At 30.1% G+C, this 26,019-nt stretch overlaps 1 protein-coding gene and 1 long non-coding RNA gene across 4 annotated transcripts; both read left to right on the forward strand.

Moving 5' to 3' along the window:
* Positions 1-2,372: 2,372 nt before the first annotated feature.
* LOC130815665 (serine carboxypeptidase-like 51) lies at positions 2,373-14,343 on the forward strand. Its single transcript, XM_057682156.1, has 13 exons — positions 2,373-2,813; positions 3,069-3,163; positions 3,295-3,402; positions 3,865-4,105; positions 5,743-5,786; positions 6,239-6,306; positions 6,400-6,505; positions 7,075-7,292; positions 8,020-8,089; positions 9,646-9,696; positions 10,233-10,285; positions 10,614-10,746; positions 14,004-14,343. The coding sequence occupies exons 1-13, from the start codon at positions 2,675-2,677 to the stop codon at positions 14,070-14,072; spliced, it is 1,395 nt and encodes a 464-aa protein (XP_057538139.1). The 5' UTR covers positions 2,373-2,674; the 3' UTR covers positions 14,073-14,343.
* Positions 14,344-17,578: 3,235 nt separating this feature from the next.
* LOC130815570 (uncharacterized) lies at positions 17,579-25,645 on the forward strand. 3 transcript variants are annotated; one of them, XR_009042624.1, is made up of 7 exons: positions 17,582-17,832; positions 18,506-18,792; positions 19,586-19,626; positions 20,138-20,169; positions 20,747-20,858; positions 20,951-21,035; positions 25,299-25,645. It is a non-coding gene; the product is annotated as an uncharacterized LOC130815570 (long non-coding RNA). The 3 variants fall into 3 exon arrangements; XR_009042623.1 differs by having other exon boundaries at positions 17,579-17,832; positions 19,586-20,169; XR_009042622.1 differs by lacking the exon at positions 19,586-19,626 and having other exon boundaries at positions 17,585-17,832.
* The last annotated feature ends 374 nt before the right edge of the window (positions 25,646-26,019 follow it).

Raw genomic sequence — 26,019 nt, forward strand, 5'->3', positions numbered from 1 at the left:
AGGCTATCAAGCCATTCTTCCTGCTCACAATCACTTTCAGCAAATACAACATCTATCGAGTTATACACATGGTTAGGATCGTCCGGTTCTGGAGTGTAGATATGTTCACCCTCAGAATTCAGTTCTCGACCCCAACGTGGATTAGTTTCAACGAAGAACAAACCCATAAAATCCAAGAACAAACCCGCAAAAACGAAGAACAAACCCACAAAATCGAAGAACAAACCCAAATTTTAAAGAACAAAGGCACAAAATAATCAAGAACAACCCCAAAACAAACCAAAAAATCGAGGAACATAAGAACATGAATATCATAAATTACTTACCCATAAAATCGAATTATCGAAGAACAAACTCAGATCTGAAAATACTCAGATTTTGAAGAACAAACCCATAAAATCCAAGAACAAACCCGCAAAAACGAAGAACAAACCCATAAAATCGAAGAACAAACCCTGATTTTGAAGAACAAAGGCACAAAATAATCAAGAACAAACCCAAAACAAACCAAAAAATCGAGGAACATAAGAACATGAATATCATAAATTACGTACCCACAAAATTGAATTATCGAAGAACAAACTCAGATCTGAAAATACTCAGATTTTGAAGAACAAACCCATAATGAAGGTATAATTGTAAAAAAGTGATGTGAGTAAGGGTAAAAGAGTAAAAAATATATACTAAAAATAGAAATGAGACTAATAGGATGATTTTACCATATTTAAAAATGGGACTAATGGGCTGAATAGGAGGGAGTATGACTTATATTAGACTAAAAACATCTACAAAGTGAGTAATTAAAGCTACAAGCTGTAACCCATTCTTTAAAAAAATCGTTTAACTTAAGAAATTTTTCGAAATTAGTGCAAAACTAGTTATCTCTAACATTTTAATGTTAAATTCACCTTTCATATTATTTTAATGTTGAAATTAAATTAATTGAGTAAAGAAATTAAAGTGAAGATAGGTAGAAATAAATAATAATAAATCTTAAAATTTCAATAAATATATAAAAACACAATAAAATGAAAACCTACAATTAATAGAACAAATCTATCTCAATAATACCAAGCATTATACAATTATAATAGTGATACTAATAATTTTAGAAACTCTAAAAAAAATTTGGTCCCGAGGCTGGCGGCCTACCTCTTCAACCTCCTTTCCCTCTCATATTTCAAGATTTAGACAATCTATACATTATTATCACACGTTAATAAATAATAAGTAATAAGTAATAAGTAAAGCCACCCAAAAACCTCACACTCAAACCCCACAAAACCATTTTTATTGAAAAACACTACAACTATTTACTTTCTTTCCTCCATTCTAGTCATTATTTATTCACCATTCAATTAATTCTCAACACTCATACCCCACACTAACCTTTTTATGGCAAAACAATTCCACCACACTAACCACACTACTCTTCTCTCATTTCATATTAAAGATTTCGTTTAAAATATTAAGATTAATATAAAAATATATTTAGGTAGATTCTTGTTAGATAAAAGTCAATATAAAGAATTTTAATATATACTAATACGTTCACGAATATTTATAAAATGTATTAATAAATTGCAAAATTGAGATGAATAAAAAAAAATATAACTGTTGAAATACTTAACATGTAAGAAAGATACCACATCATCAAAATGGTGAGTTGTGAACTTATGTATAATACTTGGTGAGTGATTCTCCTAATACCATATAGCTTTTATAAAGAGTGAACTTCATCAAGTGTATGCAAATCAATGCTTGTTACCTGTGGGTTTATGGGCCCAAGCCCACGAGTATCCACACAAGTGGGGGCATGAGGTGATTATTTAACTAATTGTCACGTTCTAACATGGTATCAGAGCAAATTATGGTTCTTCAATATGATGAGGCTCACATGTGACAGGGAACATTGGAAAATTTTCATATTTGAGCAAGATCACACATCACTAAAATAATGGTTGTGGACTTTTATGTAATGTCGAGTAATCCTTCTAATATCATACTCCCTTTGTTTCAGTGACTTTGTCCCATTTGTTTTTTTAGCACTATTTATAGTTTACTTTTAATTTGTATTTTATTTTTAATCTATATGTTAAAACATAGTCAAGTGAGATCTTGTTTGATTCGTCTCAACGTAAGAATTATTAATATCAACTTTTTATAATATTTAGTCATGCTATTAGAGATATGAAGACTTTAATATATGTCTTAATAATTGTGTCCAAATAAAGTGAAACAAAGTCATTAAAAAGTATAATTTAAAAAAAGAGTAAATCTCATCAAGTGTCTATATAAATTAATATTTATTATCCGTGAGATAATGGTCCCAAACCCACATTACCTTATGGGTGTGTGCATACAAGTTACCCCATAAGATAACAACCTAACACTAGCAAAACCGATTAATATTCAGATTCTTTCCTTCCCACAAATCATTATTTAGTCACGATTCCATTATTTTCCCATGTTAATCAAATCCCTACTTTCATGATTATCATTGAATCCACTCAATACTAATTGTATTTTTCAATAGAATATTATCTTTTTTGCTAGACTGTACACCCTGACAATTTTAACTTTTCAATCCTTAATTATATATATATATATATATATATATATATATAACTTAAAACAACCAATATTTTTTCATCTTTGATATAAAAAAATAAATATGGAAAAATACTCCGCTTTGAGTAAAACATTCCTGTTTCTTGCTACTCTGTTTTTTCTTCTCTTTAATGGCTGCCTTGCAGGAAAACATATGAAGAATGATGAATTAGAAGAATGGGGTTATGTTGAAGTTAGACCAAGTAAGTTTAATTTTGTCAAAAATTATCGAGCAATCAACCCTACCAAAAACTTAAACTGATGGTTGAGACCCTAAAATATATTATATATACTCTAACAACAATCATAGGTTAGTCAAGAACCGTTGTATCAGAATTCAATTCTCCGGCCTTACCGCCAAATGAAAAATAAATTTCCTTTTAAGTATTTATTTAAAATTAAAATTAGGTGTTGTTTGGTTTGGTCGTAATCTTGTTAATTTTCTGAATTCCTTGCAGAAGCACATATGTTTTGGTGGCTTTACAAAAGTCCCTACAGAGTAGACAATCCAATCAAGCCTTGGCCTATAATTCTATGGCTTCAAGGTGGTCCTGTAAGTAAAAAAATAAAAAATCTTAACTAAATTCAGTGATACATTATGTTTGTTGTAATTAAGTACATATTGTCATATTGGTTGTATGAATTGTGGACTTGAGATATTCATGATTTAATCAAAAAATGCAGGGAGCATCAAGCACAGGAATTGGAAATTTTCAAGAAGTGGGACCACTTGATACCAATTTAAAACCCAGAAATTCAACATGGTTGAAGAAAGCTGATCTCCTCTTTGTTGTAATATCTTCGTTCTTATCTTTTTATAATCATATGTTTGCCGGAATCTAAGTTTGAGATCAAAAGCTAAAAGTGTCGATGTAACACAAGCTATTTTTATACATTGTGTTAAATATTTCACATTATATAAAAGACAGTTGAGATTCAAACTCGTAACTTCTAGGCTTTGATATCATATTAAAGAACCAAATAGACCAAAAATTTAAGCTGATGGTTGAAGCTCAAGATATATTATATATGTAGTGTATTCATACTTTTAGTCTAAAGTACTCTTGTGTAAAAGGTGTATTAAAATATATAACATATTATAGGATCTTAATTATCAGTTTAAACTATTAATTAAGTTAATACCTTGACTCCACCAGCCCACTTGATACTAGTATTTTAGATTCGTCATTTATATTTTATAAGATTAAGGTACTAATTTGGATTATGTTTAATTTTGTTATTCTTAATAAAAAGGATAATCCAGTAGGAACAGGATTTAGTTATGTGGAAAATAAGAAATTGGTAGTGAAAAGTGACGAAGAAGCAGGAGAAGATCTGACAAGACTTCTAATAGAATTATTCAACAAGAACATCAAGTTGCAGAAGAGTCCATTGTATATTGTTGCGGAATCTTATGGGGGTAAATTTGCGGTTACTCTTGGATTGGCCGCCCATCAAGCCATTCAATCCGGCCAATTGAACCTAAAGCTTGGAGGTATTCTACTTTTCTATCATTACAAAATACTCTTGTCGAATCTGTCCCACGAAATTTATCTCACGTTTTATTTTAGTCGATTTCATTAAATTTGTTTGATTTCTATTATTGACTATAATTTATACATTTTTTTTAATTTTATAAATACATTTAAATTGCCCGCAACTAACGAGATGAATAACCCATATATGTGAATTTTTTATATTGAAGATTTAGTACAATTTTTTTTGATTTAGGATTAATTAGAGAATTAATGATGAGGCTAACCCAAAATTTTTAAATAATATATTAAATATAATAACAATATTTAATTCGGAAGTCACGTTGATTCTACAGCTCCTATGTAATAGGAATGAACACAATAATTATTCAAAAAATCTTGTTATGCACTTGGGTTATTGGGATATAAATAATTGACCCAATTGATAGATGGTATAATTGTCGATTCACGTGTACTTATGAATTTAATTTCTTTGATTACCAAAATTTAGATGATCGACGGGATGCACTAATAAGTAATAACTAAGTACTGTCTTTATTTGATATATATTTTACTTTTTACGCAAATAAATGCATAATTTTAATTATTTATATCTTAAACTATACTTAACAAAAAATTATAAAATATTGATATTATAAATGCATGTGATTAAATGTTATTTTTTTGAATATATTTTTTCTTACGCATAAATCATAAATAAAATAATTTTAAATGATGATTAGTCTAATGTAACAGATATTTTAAAAGGGATGAAATAATATCTATGATTTGGATGGCCACACAATCCCTCCCACCGATCATTACTTTCCCGTCTTTGAAAATAGAAGTGGGCCACTAATCCACTCCAGATAGTTGTTGTAAGTTGTAACCATAAATCCTGTACCATGGAAATTTGTTGGAGTGGGTGCTCTCTCCTCCACTCCTATAGTATCTTTTCATTTAAACATTAAAGAAAATTTAGAGAATAAAAATGATAAAACAAAAATTTTAAATACAAATAAGACAACTTTTTTTAAAGATATTCAGAAATGGGACAAGTTATATTAAAATGTAGTGGGTGCTCTAACTCAACATGAGCATAATTCAAAATAAGTGAGTTTGAGTTGAGATTTTTAACTTAATTAATTTAATGGGTCGATCCGACCTGATCTATTTATTAAATTTAATAGATTATGTTCAGGTTAAAATTTTAAACCTAAAACAAATATATTTAAACCCATTTAAATAAATGTCTTAATTCTGAATTAAATCAATAAGTATAACACAAACTTAATTTTAAACCTAAACGACTAAAAAAAATTTAAAAATTAAGAACTCAAATGATTATATCCATTCTGATCATATCGCCATTATTTATCCATTATTGGTAACAAGTATGACCTTGTATACACATATTATTACTTATCAAATTGGTATCCATTATTTCAATGTCATTGCCAAATGTTGAGTTATGATATTTACATACTAGTGTGTAACAAATGTTAATTTATAACAACTCTATTTAGTGAGTTTCATTTATTTCTATCCATATATTATAATATAACAAAGTTATATTTTATTTTATTATGTACAAAACTACATATACATAATATAATAAGATACATTATAATCCTTTCAATTTTTTTTCCAATTAAAGGAATCGCTCTTGGAGATACTTGGATTTCTCCTGAGGATTTTGTTGTAAGTAGTCCAATTCCATTCATTATATATATATATATATATATATATATATATATATATATATATATATATATATATATATATATATATACATACATACATACGAAGAGGATCAAGGGAAAAGGTCTTAAGTTGGTAAAAACGGTACAAATGGCAAATTAGAGTATTTTAGGGGTGACATATGTTATCTCAAAGGTGACATATTGTTAAAGGTATAACGCGTGTTTTAGCAAAAAAAAACTTAAAAGTTCAAGTATCCATGTTTAGGCCTAATTTTTGTTTTTCAAGCTAAAACACGCGTCACTCCTATTAGAAAATAGGTCATCCCAAAATAATATACATTACCCCGAAATTATTTATACCCTTTGTACCTAATTATTCGTTTTCACTTGATCCTAATAATATCATTTTTTAAATGCACTTTTAATAATACTTTGTGTTTACATGAACAGTTTTCATGGGGGCCTCTTTTGAAAGACGTATCAAGAATTGATGATATAGGATTTAAAAAGGCTAACAGGTAAATTAATTAATTAAGATATAATTAAAATGTTTACAATCTACAATAATTATCAACAAATTATATAGAAGTAATTTAGTAGTAATAAATCAGCTTAGCGGAGGAGATAAAGCAGAAGTTGGAGAATGGTCAATATGTGAATGCTACAACTACATGGAGTAATCTTGAGAGTGTTATTGCCTCCACCAGTAATTCTGTGGTTAGTGCGAAACTTTCTCTTCAATTTTATAGCCCCTATATCTATATGGCTATATTATATCGAACAGGCAGAGTAAAAATTGACATATTTATTGAAGGTCTTGTTCATTTTAAAAATTTATAATATTTTTTTAATAAATTAGTATCTTTAAACATTTAACATGAGTGCTATTTATTTTAATAGAGGCTCTTAATTTTTTAAGTGTCAAATATAGTCAAACATGTTGAACATGCTTAGATACTTCTCTGTCTGTATATAACATAAATCATTTCTTGTCAATAGCTATACTTTTAATTTTTACGGTATTAATACATTATATATGATATTTTCAGCTGGCCAAATAAGCCAACCCAAAAAAATTAATTATCAACAGCCAACAATCAATTACCAAACAACCATACATAAATACCGAGGGTAAAAATTGTAATGAGAAAATTGATTTATATGCAAGATCATAAGACTAAAGATAAAAACGAACTATCGTGTAAACGATGATTGAAATTGATGTTTTTAGTTGTAAATTAATAATATATATGTTCAAATATGAATTGTGTATGATGAAATTGTAGGATTTTTACAACTATTTACTGGATTCTTCTATGGACCCACTTGCAATAACAACAACAACAAATGAGGCAACTTCAAAAAAGCTAGCATTTGGCAGATATTCAAACTACCTTTCTTCTTTAACAAGTTTTAAACCTGACTCTGCTAATGGAGCTGATCTTACTTCTTTAATGGAAGGTCCTATCAGAAAGAAGCTCAAGATTATCCCTAGTGACGTCAGGTGAGCCTACTTTTCTTTTTTTTTTTCTTGCTTTTTTATACTATTTATTATTATTGTCCCCTTTTCTTATTTAGTAAATTCACCTTCATCGTTATATTTTCATTTTAAATCATAGATTTTTTTACCAAATTGTCCTCATAAAATATTGTAATTACAAAAATGTCATAAGTGATAGATATAATGAGTTAAAATTTGGAGGGCATATGATGTCTCAACTTGATACCACTTTATGTGGTCCTCTCTATTTCTTAATTTTTGTATCTAAACCAAAAAAAAACAATTATAGAGAATCAGAAGGAGTATTATTTTTACTAAATTTTCATTCTCATGTCATTGAACCACACAAACCAAAAGTTTAAACCATTGAATGAGGCTTCAGGATATTTTATATATAGTCTAATATGTCCCTTCATACGAGAGAACTTTTTGGATTATAAGTGTACGTGGATGTATCATGTAGTACAAACCCTTCTCAAATCTTGAGTTAAATATTGGGGTGAACATTTTATGATGTTGGCTTCGACATCACAATGTGAAAAAATCAACTCAACTAAAAATTTAAGTTGATTATTGAGGTTGAACGATATACTCTAATGAATAATAATAATCTCATAATATGATTATATACTCTAACGAATAATAATCTCATAATATGAAATTAACTTTTCAATTTTATTACAAAGATAGAATAAAAGAAGTTCAAAGTTGTATTTAAATGAATGGATAGGTGGGGAGGCCAAAGTGATCTTGTTTTTACAGCACTTGAAGCTGATTTCATGAAGCCTTTGATTGCTAAGGTAATAATTTTTTTTTTAAATTATTTTCATTTTAATTAGGAGTTTATTGTTTCTTTATTTAGTTCTTATGAGATCTTGAGTTGTTCTCACTTAATAATCTTTTTTCATTAATACTCAACCTTTGCTTTATATTTGCTATTGAAAATGATAATTTTTTCCCATGTGTCACTTAAGTATAAGTGTGTATTATAAAACTTTTAACATAATTTAAGATAATTTTTACTATGAATTCGAATTCGAATTATCAATATGGGAAAATATTCAAGCACTAAGTCAATCAATATTTATAAAGTAACAAAAATTATTTACCACCAAAATACTTTATTTTGAAATCTCTTGTGAAACCAAACACTAAAAAGTTAAAATAATTATAATAAACTTATGTAAATAATGTTTCCTCTTAAAAATTAAACACCTCTTTATTTTCATAATCAAACTAGCACATATTCTTAAATATATTTAAATATTTTGACAATTTAATTTTGTTTTGTTTTTTATATTTGGATTACTTAAAATTAAATTAGTCCATATTTAATTTCAATTTGGAACCCTATTTTTACATATCTAGATTCTTTTGGTTACATGGTGAGAAGATGCTCACGTGCTTTAAAAAAAAAAAAAAAAAAAAAAAAAAAAAAAAAAAAAAGGTTGTAATTTGTACAATTCAACCTAAATTTCCTCTTTTAAGCTAGTAGTGTCCTTAAAACATGGTAACATTTCCAAAAATAAGTAGGCCAGCTAGAATATAGGGAGTTGAGCAGTATTGTCATTAGCAAATGTTGGTTTGTATTAATTAATTACTAAATTACTGAAGTGTAACATGTTTGCATAGGTGCTTGTAAATTTGCGAATGAGCAGTAAATCAATATGTTTGCTTGCGTTTGGCATTATATTTAGAGCAGTATATACTGAAATCTACACTCTATATGAAGCAACCAAGTTGTTAAAGTTGGGTTGGATTTATTGTCAATGTCAATATAATCTAAAAAATACGGGGTGTACACAATCATAAGTCAAGGATATATTATCTCAAAACCATATGACAATGGAAGGAAGGGTTTCAATGACTTATAAAGTGTATAATTTATCGATATAAGATAAACCATCTCAACATCCCACTCACATGCAAATCTCAGTTAATTTCACTTGTGGGTGTAATCAATTATAATAGGAACGCCATTCTTTTCTAACCTATTATTTAATTTTTAATTAAACCATCGGTTTTGATATCATGTTAAATTGGACTGGACTTATTGCTAATATCAACATATAATCTGAAAAATATAGGGTGCACACACCTAATAATTTAAGAAGACACCGCCCAAAAATCATATGCATGGCAATGAAAGAAAAAACACCAATAACTTATATATACTAAAGTGTGCTCACCATCAAATTCATCAAATATCGGATAAATTATCTCAACACCAATTTTGCTAGGTTAGATTAATAAGTTGTTTTGGATTGATCACTTTGTTTGTTTGTTCATCCAAATTTTGCTCATTAATTAATTACCTTTAGAACGCTAAATTAATATTTGTATAATTGGCATGCAGGTTGACGAGCTGCTTTCTAAAGGGATCAATATCACGATATACAACGGTCAAGTAAGTTATATATGAACATTAAAGTTATTTGACTTTTTAGAGATTTTATGTGAAAAAGGTGTTTAAAATAGATTTAAAGATTTGATATTTATCTGATCTAGTTACTGAATCAGACTTGACTCTATTTCAATATGAATTTAAAATTATATAAAAATTAATGTCGACACAAGATTCGGTTATAAACTGATTTGAATCATACGACTCGAAATCAATCCAATTACCCGAATGAATACCTCTAAGTGAAATAATATATAGGCAGTTTATTAGTCTTGTTGAATATTTATGTCATTCCTAAGATGGTGAATTTGGTCCAAAGTCTCCAAGATCAAGTGACACTAGAATATGGATAAACTTGTAGATTTCTACACTATTTTTTAAAAAAAAATAAAAATTTACCAGCTAAGTGATTATTCACCTCAATATCATTTATGCACATACATTTAATTATTCAATAATTAAATTAATTAATTAATTACTAACAATTTATATTAGATTCTAATAGTGTGTGTATTTGAAATTTGTTCTTTAAATGTTAGCTTGATCTCATATGCTCGACCAAAGGAACTCAAGCATGGGTGGAGAAGCTCAAGTAAGCCTTCTTATAAAGTAAAAATCTGGTACAAAATTATACCACATTAAAATAGTGTGCATCTTTTCACTGAAATAGTAGAATCAAATAATTTACATACATAGAAATAAATAAAATAATTAAGATTATCAATTGATATATGTACATTATTTCAGTGTGAAGTAAGTCAACTTAAAATTTACTATCACTTATAAAATCTTAATTTTTTTTTTCTAATCAACATGACATTAACTTAAAAGTTAAATAATTGATAAGTAATTATGTTTTAATTTCCTAATCAATTAATGCAATAATAATAAGCATAACACATGGATTTTGCAATATACAGGTGGGATGGTCTAAAAAGTTTCTTAAGTGAAAGTAGAACACCTATATATTGTGAAAAAGATGGACCCACAAAGGGATTCAAAAGGTCGTACAATAATTTGCATTTCTATTGGGTTCTTGGTGCTGGACACTTTGTAAGTTTTCCCTTATACTCACTTTTTTTTTTTTTTTTTTTTAGTATATTTATCATGAAAAATAAAAAGATAATAAATAAATTAAGTTTAGCCAATACTTGTTAATTAAATTCAACAGTTACTCATTTAAGTAAATAGATTATATATGTTGGTTTGATGGAATCGACCCATTTAATTAATTGTATTAAAAATTCCAACCTAAACCCAGTTATATTACGGGTTAGATTTAGGTTAATACGGGCATGCCGTAAAGGTGTCCAAAATAGACTGGATATTTACCCTAATATGAAACCGAACCCAACTTTAAAATAACTTTAAAATAATATAAAAATTATTGTGAACACACAATCTGATTTTAAACCGAGTCTAAAGCATCTGACCGGTGCACTTCTAAGACATTGGGTTGCACTGACAGCATGTTGGGACATCTATTCAATACTCCTAACTTATGTGGGACTACGGGAGTCAGGAAAAGATTACCTGGTTGACCAGTTGAGGTTTTTCTCCTTAGCTTGCAGAATACCAGCTGACGTTTAACATAACGTATGCATGAAATTCGCAGCAGGTTAACTGTCAAATTCACCCAACTTTATTGACCACTTTAATTCAGATAATTTAAAAGTCAAAGTTAATACTTGAATAGTTGAATGTATACCTAATATCTGCCTTGGTAAAATTTAGTGAAAAAAAAATTATATTAGAGAATAAGATAAAAGTAAGTGGATAATAAAATGAGTGATTAAGATGTATAGAGATAATAAATTTGTAAATAAATGAGACAAATTAATATAGAAAATTGTGTAAATTGAGAAAAACAAAGGAGTAACAACGAAGGAATTCATTGTGTTTGTCATGGTCTTAATGATCAATTACCCTTTCTTCTCTTTTAGGTCATACTGGTATTAACACTAAATATTTATAGGAGAAATACAAATCATACTATGAATACAAGGCTATTAGAGACTAAAATTAAGATAATATAATTATATCTATGGTAAGAAATAGGTGTAAATTTAAGTGATGAAAGATGAGGAATGAAGTAATTAGTCTCCGCAATTTAAGAGTAAATATTTACTCTAGTAGCATGGCGGGAAAATACTTCCTCCATTCTCCCTAAAATAAGATGACAATTTTTTCTTTTTTGGTCCTTTTTATACCACTTTACCATCTTTTTACACCGAATATGATGTATCCCACATGCCCATCAAGTTCTAACTAAGGATATAACCACCTCAAGAGATGTGCATCTCCCTCAAATGGAGATAAGGCCACATGAATCAATAATAATCAATTAAGTTTGAGTAATACTCAAACATTGAAGTAACTAGAGGTTTGATTAACATATCTATTAGTGTGAACCTTAGCCAAGACCACCTTACTTTTACTCTATAAGTAATGGTGTCTCTAATGTAATCCAACTTCACCTCTATGTGTTTCGTTCTCCTATTGTACGAGTTTTGATTCATAGTCAAGTGTATGCTACCATGACTATCACTAAAAAGAGTAGGCACACATCTCTTCTACAGGCTTCTATATAACCCTATGTTACTGCTATGTTCTTGGCTTTAGTAGTTAATGGATCTATTACCCGTTGTAATGTTGATTTTCAACTTATAGAAAACCTTCAAAGATAAAACACATATCCAAACTTGACTACCTCTCATCAAGATCTCCACACCACATAACCATACAAGCCATCACCGTTAGTAGCATGCTATATGCATATGCTAAATGTAGTAACCCTAAAAAACTTAAGGATCCACTTAACCACAAGTCAATGAGCCTTACCCGAATTTGACATGTATCTACTCACCACACTCACTTGAGGAAATGCTGAGTCGAATACAAATCATCACACACGTGATGCTCCTCACTGCATTAGCATATGGAACCAATGACATGTGATCATTGTGCTCTTTAGACCTAGGATAATCCATTTTTGATAACTTCATTTGCTATGCCATAGGAGTTGAGATGGGCTTTGCATTTGTCATTTAATCTTTTCCCAGCTATCCTTCTTCATCTCAAACTTAGTGACTCCCTTATTCGATCTCTTATCATGAAGAAATACTGACTTTTTAAAGTAACATCTCAACTTTTGATGACTCTTGATGCACTATGATTCCACAATGTATAGTCCTTGATCTTATCAATGCAACCCAAGAACAAACCCTTTTGGTATGAGGTTCGACTTTTCTATCATTCACATAAGCCTTCATCTTGGCTGCTTTTCAACAAAAAATGTAGAAAAGAATTACAAAATCGAAGAGCAATTGTACCAATTTGAAGATTCTAAACAAAGAATGTAGAAAAGCATTGTAAAACAAAGAATGACTGTCTCTGAAATCCTAAATATGAAATTCCACAATGACTTAGAATGAGTAGTTATATGTAATGTAAATAAAGGAAATCGTTTCTATTAATCACGTGTAAATCAGCAACTTAAGATAGAAAATAGACAAAAGCTAGAAGAAACTTGCGTGCAAAAACAGGGAACACGCTCGACCTGATCAAGTGAGTTTGCTCAAGTTGAGCAAGCAGCAGCTCGAGCTTACTGTGTCACATTTTGATTGATTATGACTAGTGCACGTACATTAAAAACGATGCTATATTAGAGTTCAAACAACGTGTTTCAAACTCCAATATCACCAAGATCGAGGGTATGAGGTTTTGTGATGAACAAATTACACTTTCAATGAAAACAATGTTTGTAAGAGAAAATAATGCAATAAAAATGACATAAAGATTTAACGAGGTTCGCCCAATTAAGGCTATGTCCTCCGATATGTAGTATCTCGCTTATATTATCACAAAGGAGTTTAAAGAACTCTCAAATGGAGAATTACAATAGAGAAGAGATTAGGCTACGTATACAGGCTTAGGGTATTTTTTGTGGATGTGTTTGATGAGCATATAAGACCTCTATTTATAGAGCTTATTACATTAATGAGTATTGCATACTTAATATAAGGGATTAACTCCATAATAAACAGCTCCAAAGAACACCAAAAGTCAAAAACCGAATCAAATGCTCGATCAAGGCAATGTTTCATTACTTGGATGCCTCGTACAAGAATTTTCACCCTTTAGTCTTTTCATTAAATATCATTCATCATGTCAACTTAATATCCATGTTTAGGACACCTATCAATACACTCTAACTTAATGCATTGAACACACTCTTAAATATGTATTCAGTCTTCTCATTTTCGTAATTTGATTAATTTTTTTATTATGCTAATTGTTGTATTTAATAGGTACCCTTTGAGCAGCCATGTGTTGCATTAAATATGGTGGGTGCCCTTACACAGTCGCCTGCTCCTTAGAAGATGCACCAACAAATTAAAGAACAACACTTGGGAAATGAAAATACTCTATACAATTAATGTGTAGTCTATATCATTATTTACTTTTATATTTTTATGTATTTTATGTATTTTATGAATGGAGGGAGAAAAAAGTAGAAAAATATAAATGTGCATATGTTGATTATCAACAGATGGTAGAAGAGAAAAGAAGAGGGTATTAGTACAAATAAAATTAATTAGAGTCTGTATTTTATTTGGTGAATTATTGAATGCCACATAATGTTTTCAATTTATCATTATAATTTCAAAAAAAAAAAAGTTATTTATTGTTGATGTTCTTTCAAGTAATAACAAAAGGGATCGAATAAGAAATTGCAAATATGTACTAGTATGTTGCAATTACTTAAAAGATGAGGGTCGGATATTAAAAGAAGTGTGTTCTAAGACATTTTTGACATTAATCTGAAATATATAATGGAAATAATAATTATGATTTAATATTTACTTGCTAAAGAATAACTTTTATAATTAGATCAATTAGATAAGACAATAACTAAAGTTTGTATTCCTAAAAATTCACACAAAAGTATATTGAATTGGTTCAAGTCTTCAAAATTATTAATAGACTAATTTATAATTAGGGCATTCTTATTCCTAAATTGATGTATCTAGGGGAAGGAAAACCCAATCATTGGTCCCATATATTAAAATCTAAAAGAGTGATGAATCGTTCGTATTTTCCGTACTGGCATACGTGGAATTAATTTGATATATGTGGACTAATTAGAAGGATTATAATTAAAGTTTTATGTTAATGGTCTTGTATACATTTTAAAGTAAGTTTTCCCTTTTGATCATCAAGACATTCAAAATAAATGAGACAATCGAAAATAAAAACTAGGTGCAACTTAGATGGGGCAGATGAAATTACTTAGAAAGTAAATCAAAAAAATATGGTAAATCAGACCAGATTGTTGTAGACTAGTCTGGTCTTGTGTTTTAAACTGTTTAATCTTGATTGAAAAATTTCTTGGTCGGACAAGACCAGACCAAGCCGAGTCATGTAAACCCAATCAATACTTAATAGTATTCCTGGGGTTTGCAACAATTTCTTTTTAAATTTGCATTATTATTTTTTTTTTTTATATTTCTATTTTTTGTCCTGACCCATGTATGCTCTTTTTTCAATTCTCATCTAGTATCACATAGTCACATCTTTCCCTATAGTCGGGCATTTGCACTGACATCTAGAGGTGTTTATTCGGATTATTGGATCGATTTCAAGTCTGTTTAAAATCAGGTCAATTCAAAATCGGATATTGTATTCATGTTACTTTTTACACAATTATAAATGCATTGTTGAAGTCGGGTCAAATTGAGTTCGGTTACAAGATCGGGTAAATATCATGTAACTTTTTTCGACATTTTATTTTAATTTATCTTTTTTTACAAAAAAATAAAACTTGCTATAGCAGGTCATCTAATTGCTTGAGTTTAGCCTAGGCAAATACCCCATAAAATCGAGGTTATTTAAGATTAATCAATAAGTGAGATTATTGTAGGAAAATCATGAAAAGATTGAATTACTCCTGGATAATTTTTCCTATTTATTAAAATAGCATAGGTTGATACATTAACTTGAATGGACGAGAGAACAAAGGGTGATACTACTTCCATTTCATAATAATTGTACCACTTCGACTTGGTACAAGACAAGTCTTAAAAAAAAATGATTGGTTGATAATATAGCTATTTATGAGCGGGCTACCTGTCAGACTCAACTCACCCGGCTAAAAAAATAGGCGAGTTTGGACAACGTTTTCTAAAAAAAATTTAAATTTGGACGGGTAATATCCATCCGCCAAGATAAATGGGCGATAGAGACACCAAAATAATACCCGCGAATATACCCGCTCATCTGCTTAATTTAATATATTAATTATTAAATAATTAATTCTATTGAATAATATAGTAATTTAGTAGTGTACTGTTTCGGGCTTTGGACATTGGAGTAATACAAAACCCATACGGCCCAACTTTAGTACCCATAGACTAATATACCCGGCTATATTTAATTACTTCTATGATTTTATACCCGTCCCAACTCTTATGTATTTGGTGTATTTTGGACAATATATTGTATTTTAATTGTTATAAAAACTTAATTTTATAATTTGTATTATATTTTAAAAATTTATGTAAGAAATTCCCTCCTATCCGCGGGTCCCGCCCGCTTTAAAAATGGGCAGATAGCAACAAAAAAATATAACTAAAAATAAAATTTATGAGATATGACTTTAACAAAAACTATGTTTTTAGGTGATCCTCACTCCACGATCCCCACGTGATAAAAAACCTGCAACATAAGAATACAAGAAAATAAGGAAAAAAAATCCCAAAATCAAGAAATTGAGTAATTCAAGCTCCATGCCGTAAAATAGTTAAGTTTGAAAACAATATAAGATAACAAAATACAATTTGAGTTGAAAGTAATTTTGCAAGATAATATAAAGCTGAGTTAAACATCAATTTATGAAAACAATATAATATCACATAAACCAATTAATTAATTAGATATTAATAATGACAACACATATATCTACTTCATCAAGACGTCGTCACTCCAAATAGTTCATCAAGCCCAGCAGAGTAATCTCAACTAATTCTAGTGTGCACACCCCTTTTACTTGGATCACAACAAATAGAAGGAAGAACAAACATCGTATCAGGTAGCAGAAATAATAATAACCTGTCGACAACTATACTAACCAATTAGGGCAAACTGTTCATTACTCTTATACTTGGATCACACCAAATATAAGAGCTTCATTTTCCTCGTGTTACAATTTACGTGATTTAATAGATTTTAATAATTAGTCATAGGCATATAATCAAACATATATTATTTATTTTATTTTAGGATTATACATTTTCCCAAGAAAAAAGAATATCCGATTGAAATCTCTTTTAACAAATCATCATTTTAACATCGATCGGTGACAACAACAATTAATATCATAAATATTTTTCTTTCCAATTCAACGCATTTTAAAATTATTATTAAAATAATAATATAACTCTCATCAAAATAATAATATTATAAATAAATCATGTAACAAAATAGCAGTAAATATCTTTTTGAAAATAATATATAAAAAGTATTATATCATACAAATTCAAGTTTTCCGTTTAAACACATTAATTTTCACTTAGCATATAATACTAACGGGATAGCCCTAATAAGATCGACATTGAGAATTATCTTGTCAAGCCATCCTAGATGATAAACGTACGCTCCTAATAATCCTTGTCTACAAATCTACCATTTACACGATAAAACAATATGTCTCAATCCAATATCCGAATTAACCCAATTAAAATAAGTAAATTAAAAGACTTCTTTTATATATCTAATTTATTTAAAATGACAATTTTAAAATATAACTAAGAAATTTTAAGAGCAGTATATAAAGAAAAGGAGAACGATTAAAACAATAATATCTATAATCTATAATCTTTAAAAAGAGAGCAAGACTTATGTAGTATTCAGAACAGTGATTTCACTGTTTCCTTACTTTATCCTTCTGATTTTACTCGCTCTTTCATTTTCCGCATGCTTTGACACCCAACATTCTGATTTCTTTGCCATTTTCCTCTTCCTCTTCATACTTTTGTTCTTTCGCCACTTTCTACTGCAATTGTGTCGCCATTTGTACTGGTTTTTGCCATTTTATTCTTTTCTCTCTCATTTTCTGGAAATCAAGCATCAGACAATGAGGTAAGAGTTCATTTGATTCCAAAAGTTAGTTCATTTTCCTTTCAATTCTAAGGTCAGATTTAGGGTTTATAAAATCGTTTTTGTTTTGACTTTCTAGATATGTTTGCGTTTATCTTTGTTTGTTTGCTCATCTTTTCAGTTGGAGAATGACTGTTATTGTAATTTGTTTCCTCTTGCCTCTGTTTCATAGTTCGACGTTCGTTTGATCTTCATTTTTATCTGAATTTTGGAATTTCATTTTCGTTTCCATTTCAAACTTGATTCTCAGTTTTTTTTTTGTTCTCATTTTTGTTCTCGTTTTTTTTTTGAAGCTTTTTCTTAGCTTTTCTCGTTTGATTTTTCTTTCACTTGCGAAGGTCCATTTTGTGTCCACGAAAATCCAAATTTGATTTGTGATCTGAATTTGGGTGTGGATTTTTAGGGTTTGTGATCTGAATTTGGGTGGATTTTTAGGGTTTTTATTAGTAATGAACATCTGATTTTGTAGAATAGAAGAGTTCCTTCAAATACTTAACCTATAAAAAAAATGCAAAATAAGCAACAAAATCTTTTACAAAAAGGTAAACACAGACTACCTTCTGTGTGCATCAGGTGTAATAACTGTTATCTAAATGTTGATATTGTATTCTAGAAAATTTAATTTTGAGGAATGAATGTGTTTTCTTATTTGAAGGTTCCTGACCGGGAGTTTCTTTTGCGGATGTCCTATTTGGCGATTTATATTGAAGAGATAAATGACCTGTTGGTTCCTGAACACAGAAGACTACAGATTCATGAAATAACTTTGATTTCTTTTTTACTGGTTTAATGTTTGCATTAAATTTTATATTTGAGTATATTAGATGACTTGAAGCCTGAAGGTAAATATTATTTGGCAGTGGGGAATATATGTAGCTGGTTTGTGTGACGGAATTGTTGCCTCACTCGATCAGGTCCTTGATCTCATGGAATTCGGAGAATGTATGGTCTTCTTTGCTCTGACTCTTATAAATAGCTTTTCAATTCAAATTTACAGTTGCGGCTTACATTTTTATAGCTCTTCTTTTAATGTGTTGGAAAGAATTGGCTTTTTAGTTCTCTTGACTGACTGAACTTGTTACTACTAATTAAGTTGATTTTATTCATTGAAATTGGTCTGTACTGATTACCTCTGATTATTAAAATAGAAACTAAATTTGCCTTCTACTTATTAATCTAGCAAGAGGTTGTTTGGAATTTGTTTTAATCGAACAGTAAGCAGGGATCCCAAACAAGAAACTCAACTAAAAGGCTCTTGAAACTAAGTGGGTTTAATTAGACCAATTAAACTTCTTTGGTGGAGTGGATATTCAAGATATTACTAATGTGCTTTGGTTCTGGTGTGCTATGTTGATTCAGAATAATTGCTATGTTCATTCAGAATAATTTGCTCAGAGTTTTATACACTTCTGAATATCCAGATTTAAAACTAGATTTTTATTAGTTTCCAGGATCAAAATCTAAGGAGGTTATTGAGGTATATATTGGGTTAATTATCTACGGTTAATTTTTTTAAGAATAATGAAATTTATTGTTTATGAAAAATATAATTTTTGTTTTTTCGTAAATTATTTTACATTTGTCATGGGATATTGGGTATTTGATTTTTATTTTCTTTGTTATTCTTTTTATATATTTTTGTTTTGTTTTGTTTTCATGATTTTAATCTTGATTAATGCTTCTTTATAAGGCAAGAATTATAATTATGTTTATGGTAATTGTTTTTTTCATATAGATCTCTTGAGCTTGGCTTGGTTGTTGTTTACTCATTTTGAGGTTGAATTTATACTTTTATATGAATTTTTGCTTAATTTTTATATCATTTTTATATTAAAATGTTGGGCAAGATTATTTTTTCTTTTCAAAAGTTGTTCTTTAATGGAGTTGAATATCTTGTCTCTTCAATGATTTTAGAATTATTTTAATTTCAGCAATAATAAATACTTATATTTCGTGGGCTAACAAAAAATTAGCGATTTTGGTACTCGAATGTTAAGTTGATTCATAGGAGTACTTCTTTGTCCCATTAAAATTTCAACATTACGCAAATCTATATGAGAGCTTTTGAGGAAAATGTTACGGACTGAGGAAGTGATTCATATATTTAAAGACAATTGAATTACTGAATCCCCAAATTTTAAGAATATTTCCTGTCAAATAAATGGGTACAGATCTTTGTTTTAGTATCTGGGTGTTTATCTTTAATGTCTTGTCTCATTTGAGCTTTCCTTTTTGTTGTCGGTTATGAATTGTCGCTGCTTTGGAATCCCATTTTCTAAAAAAAAAGGAGTCCTTCCCTGCCTACCAGAGAAATTGAGGGTAAAAACTTATGTTCTTTTTCTTTTACTATTTATTACTATGCTCAATGTTGTCATTTACTCATATGAAGTTTTGCATTGAGTTCCTATTCAATGTGCACAGACTCTATAATAGACACATTCTATATAGAATAGATAAGTTTAGTGTTTTGTCCTCAACAGGCTTGTCCCTTGGTGTATACTAGTGTAGTTTGCTTTTTTACTTGTGTTTTACTTGTGCTTCTACAACGCAAGAGAATAGCGCTTACTGTCATCTTTTGTGGAGTATAGTAGTGTAGTTTTAATTTATGTCATAGATATGCCGGAAACATTTAGTGAAAAAACAATGCACATCCATACATGTTAATTTTGATACATCTGTCAAGAACAACTAATTGTATAATTCACTGTCTAAATGGTATTGCATAGTAACGTAATGAGGGGATTGTTCATTAGGATCATTGTTATGTGGTGGAAAAGTAAGCATAATAGATGATGGCATTTAAGTTTCCTAGTATACATTGTTGATATGTCTAAAAGACAATACATCTATTAGAAGGAACAGTGACAATTCTTAACCTCTTTTCTTTTACTCTAAGCTACATTTTCCTTGCTGTTGGAATGATTGCGGGGCAGTGAGCAATTTAATGTTATGACTACTACTCTTGTCATGAAAAGTCTTCAAGATGACATCAAGCTTCAAATTAATTGGTATCTTTTTAACTTCGAATTATAACGAGTAGTGAAAAAGATTTGTCCAGTGTACTTTTAAATCATATAAAGTTGGCCGTGATGTTTTTCAGGACTATATGTTTAAGTTAATCCCGAGACCTTTGAACATTCAGTTCAGCACAGCGATGAACCATGTGAGGACAATGAAGAAAAGAGGTCAGATATTTCATTTATTTTTTTGATTTATCATTTTTCTATTTTTCTTTGTCTGTGAATGTATGAATTTGTTGAGCAATTGTGGAAATTTGTGGAAATGAACTACATGTAGATGCTCAGTTTTTTTTTCTTTTTTTTTTGTCTTGGGAGGGTTGCTTGCCGTTTTTGGTAGAGATGAAAGTTGCATATGGGTAATGGAAAAACATGGGTAAAAATGCTCATCGTTTTTTATTTGAAACGTTGTGAGGTTACTAATCTATGTATTCATGTTCACATTTATTCAATCACTCTACTCCATGTTGAATTTTTTGGTTCCTACATTGGATGGTGAGATAAAGTAATAAAGTCAGCCTACAGAATTATTTATTTGATAACAACATTTAGAATTTTATATTTTTATAGTATTTAGCTGCGAGAGATTCCCCACCGCTTCTTACAAGAGTATGCTTACAGATGTATCTTAGATGTCGGGTTTGTCTGATCCCCTTTATGGGACTCTTAATGGTACTTCCAATGTCGCCTGCGTTCTTATTATAGCAAGCGAAAGGGGTCTTACAGGGTCTTAGCAGCACACTGTTGTTCCCACCTTAATATATTGTTCACACCTTAATAAGCACAAACTGGTCACCAAACCTTACAGTTGGGGCAGGTCCCAAGTGTGGCAAGTCACAAACAGCAGCACAAAGGCTCTTTGGAACGACGAAAACCGCTCATATGTACAAGTGAGGAGGGGGAGGGTATATATGTATAAACTGATGTTAACAGTTATGGTGTTGTATTTAAACCTTTAAACCTATGAGTTTTTAAGGTGGTTTGCAAAGACTTTTGATTCTGTGCTTAGCTAATGATATGTGCAAGTTTCTAAAAAATTTTGCATTGCACAACATAACTTGAGAGCATTGGTATCACATTTGTCGTTTAACTGGTACTTTTTCTGCTAAATCTCTTGGCTAATGATATGTGCAATTGGGTCCTCATAAAAGTTGTCTAACTGGTACTTTTCCAGCTAAATCTCTTAGTTTAACTGAATTTGGAGCTTCAAGAATAGTGGTCTTAAAGTGATTGTGCACCAAGATTTAAGATCTTGCCTGCTGTTTTAGTTTTAGTTTTTTTTTTGTTTATCCAGGTCTAATTTATTAAGTTTCAGTTCAGTTCAACATACACAAATTTTTGTTTGAGGGATTTCATCGAAAAACGCATCTCATACATGGGTTAAATGACCCATCTAATACATACTATGAGAATATAAGCTCCTTATTTAAGATCGTCTCACCGAAAGACAATCTCTCACAGTAGTACCTCTTCATCAACTCCTAAAAAATTTTGAGTTTAAAGTACTAATATCATGTCCAACAGAAAATATGACGTTTACATAACATTATCCAGGGACCTGGATAAACAAAAAACTAACAAAAACTAAAACAGCAGCAAGAACTTAAATCTTGGTGCACAATCACTTTAAAACCACCATTCTTGGAGCTCCGAATTCAGTAGAACAATAGATCTTAAATCTTGGAGTTTCTTCCTCTATCTTTCAGACTAAGTATTAGAGTTTCTTAGTTTTGTTGTATATTATTCTTGTGCTTTCATTGAGAAAAGGTTGATTGTTTTGATTGAAAATTGTTTGGTTGGCTTCAAATTTTGAATTTTGATTGTCATTCATTCCAAATTGTTGGGATGGCTTTAAATTTTGAAATTTGATTGTCTGTTGCTCCCAAATTGTTGGGATCAAGTCTAGCATTGTTGATGATTGTCATTCATTCATCCAGTGCTTACTAATCTGATCATGTTGTGGGTATTTTATGGATGTTGATATTGTTAGATGAATCTAATTAAACTCACAAGATTTTGTACTGATTTGATGATAAATAATTAATTTGATCATGTTGTGAGTATATCACTTCCCCTCACATGAGCCCTCTTAGGTGACAAGTATGAATGGAGCGCATGTCTTTATATATGTTGCTGATAATTTTAGTTGAAATGAGTGGTGGTTAAGATTGAAACTTTAGCTTTGATACCATTTCAAGTGAGTTTAAGTGGATAAGTACAGCCTGAGGGGATGTTATATAATCTATCATTAAAGATATTTGGAGAAATGATCAAACTTTGGTAGCATTCTGAAACAGAGGAAGTATAATGTGTACTGATATGATGATAAGTTTTGCCTACTTATTTTTGTCTGGCTAATTGGCCCAAAATTTGATGATGAATTGGTCTTTATTGGTGTAATCATGGGTGTACTGCTGAATTTGTTTCCAATCTTTTACTCGTTCAGCATTTGCATTCATGAGTTATTTTGATTGTTCTTTGAGCTTACCCATTATTGTTATCTCCACATGGTAAAACTCATCTTAAATGCTGTGTATTATTTCAGTATATACTTCTATTACCGAACCGTTTGTCTTAAACTGATATTTTTGACAATTTGCAATTAATGCATATCATAAAGAAAAAAACAATCTATCGAAGGTTGTTTTTATCTGTTTAAAGACTACTTTTGGATTTAATTTGCCTGTGCATCTTTTATATGATATACTTTTCAAAATTGTATTGTCTAAGCTGATAATTGTGTGCTTGAAATGTCTATTTGAATTATAATTTATCTTGGTTGGAAGTTGGACCCTTTGACAACATGAAATTAAAAATTTTTCTAATCTTTTTGTATAAAAATCTTGTGGCAAGACATGAGTAATTGCCTTTGTTTATCAATCATTTTAACGTATATGGTTGGGTCTTTGTTTAGATGGTGCGGTGAAGTTTAAAATTGTTGCAGTCCTGGTGGCAAGAGATGACCAAACTAAATACTTCTAGCGATAATCTATCATCTAGGTTGTTCCTAGAGATTAGACCTGGGAAAATTTGATCCGACCCGAAAATGAACCCGGGACCCGAACCGACCGACCCGAAAGCGACTTAATCCGAAACATGACCGACCCGATAATTACCCGACCAGAAACCGACCCGTTTTGACAGACTTAATATCAATTTTTAGAGTAATTTCAATGTTAGAATTTTTTAGTTTTCAAAGTATCTCAACATATTGAGTATATCACTTGAACCCTAAAACTCATCAATAGATCTCAAAAAACACGTATTTAACGTCTTTTTAGCCATCGTAATTATTTTTCTTTAAAAACAGGACGTTATAATCATCTTAATTGAATACATGTATCTTGTTAAATCAGTCAAATGAGTTTTTAATTCTTCTACATTTCAGTAAGCAAATCAATATAATTTATACGAACCTTTCCCACGTTTGAATGAACTTTTCAAAAAACGAATGTCGCTACCCTAAATTATAAAACGCGTATCTTATAAGACGAAATAAGTACTTAGTTGTATATCTTTCCAACATGAAAATTGTGAAGATAATTTTAACGTCATTTTTATCTAACGTTACAATTATAATAAACAAAATAACTTTTATAAAGCGCGTATCTTACAAGTCTTTCAAAATAAGTATTAATTCCCCTATTTTTCTTGCACTTAAATGAACCTGACATACCAACTATTTTTTGAAAATCGTACATGTAATTTCTCTAATGATTTTTTTTAGACATTTTAATGATTTTTTTTTTATGTTGAATTAGTCGATTGGATATTCTAATGTTTTATGGTAACCCGTTGGGTCAATCCGAACCTACCCGAAACCCAGAGTGATCCGACCTGAAACTGACCTGATCCGAAACTGACCCGACCCGAAAATGACCCGACCGAAATTGATCCGACCCAAAACCCGATCGACCGACCGTTTTCCCAGGTCTACTAGAGATGATCAAATCCAATGCTCAGGTATATATCGTGAATCTTTGAGCATCGATTTAGTTTTTTTGGGGTTTAGTGACTGTCTCTGCAGTGATCACACGCCAGAGCTCATAGTAGACTTGGGTTTTTTCATTGATTTCAAGAGTTAGATAGTTGTTAGGCTTTGTAGATTACTGAACATACATTTTGCTCTATTTCTTGCTTGCATAATATATGGTCTAAAATAAGCCTTTATAGTTTTGGTACATGTGATTTCTAGTTTTAAAAAGTGGAAAGTAATATTCTTATGCAGAAAGCTTTACATTTTTCCATGGTCTTTGTTTCTGTTCATGTACACCTAAAGAATACAGAAACACATCATAAGAAAGCCATTGTTTTCTGGAAGTTTATATACATATATATATTTGCAAAATGCAATCTTGTGTTGTTACTGCATCACTGGCTTCTTAGAACCCCACTAACTACTGAAGGCAAGGCATTGTGTTTAATTTATAGTTGTAACAAGTCCCTCATCATCAAGCTTGTAGCAGCCCCTCAACATGCCCATAGAAGCAGCGACATCAGCACACGACAACAACAAAACACCAGTGGCAGCAGCACACCACAGTAGTAGACAACAACAAAACAGCAGTACCAATCCATCTTGGCCATGTTGTTTGGCAACAGTAGCAGACTAGCAGTGACAACAACCCTTAACTTGCTCTAATAGCAAATAGGCAATGTTAAGCTATATATAATTTATTCATTGCATATTGTACTTGCACTAATAGTAACTTACTCCAATATGTATTATCTTTGATTTTCATGATTTCTCTTAATCTCTATATAAATTTAAGTTTTCAACGTTCTGGATTTTTGTTTGTTTCTCTTGGACCAACTGATTATTGAATTTGCAATGCTACTATTCTTTTCATAGATAAATTGGCACTTCTATCTATCATATAGTTTGATGTGATTGTCTTTTTGATGACTTAGTATTCTGGAGAGCCTACTTGAAATGACCAGTGTATGCAGATATGCAAAAATAAAACGTAGAATTATCTACTATCAATTGGGTCAATACAGGATCAAGTTATGAGTGGTTGCCAAAAATGTGATTTTTGGAACTTGCCACAAATTGGGAACTACTACTTTTTGTTGTGGGAGCAGAACATTTGATTCTGGATTATTCTTAGTATACAAGAGAATTTTTGAAAAAGCCAGCGAAAAAAAAAAA

The sequence above is a fragment of the Amaranthus tricolor genome, chromosome 1, assembly GCF_026212465.1.
Source record: "Amaranthus tricolor cultivar Red isolate AtriRed21 chromosome 1, ASM2621246v1, whole genome shotgun sequence".
Taxonomy (NCBI): Eukaryota; Viridiplantae; Streptophyta; class Magnoliopsida; order Caryophyllales; family Amaranthaceae; genus Amaranthus; species Amaranthus tricolor.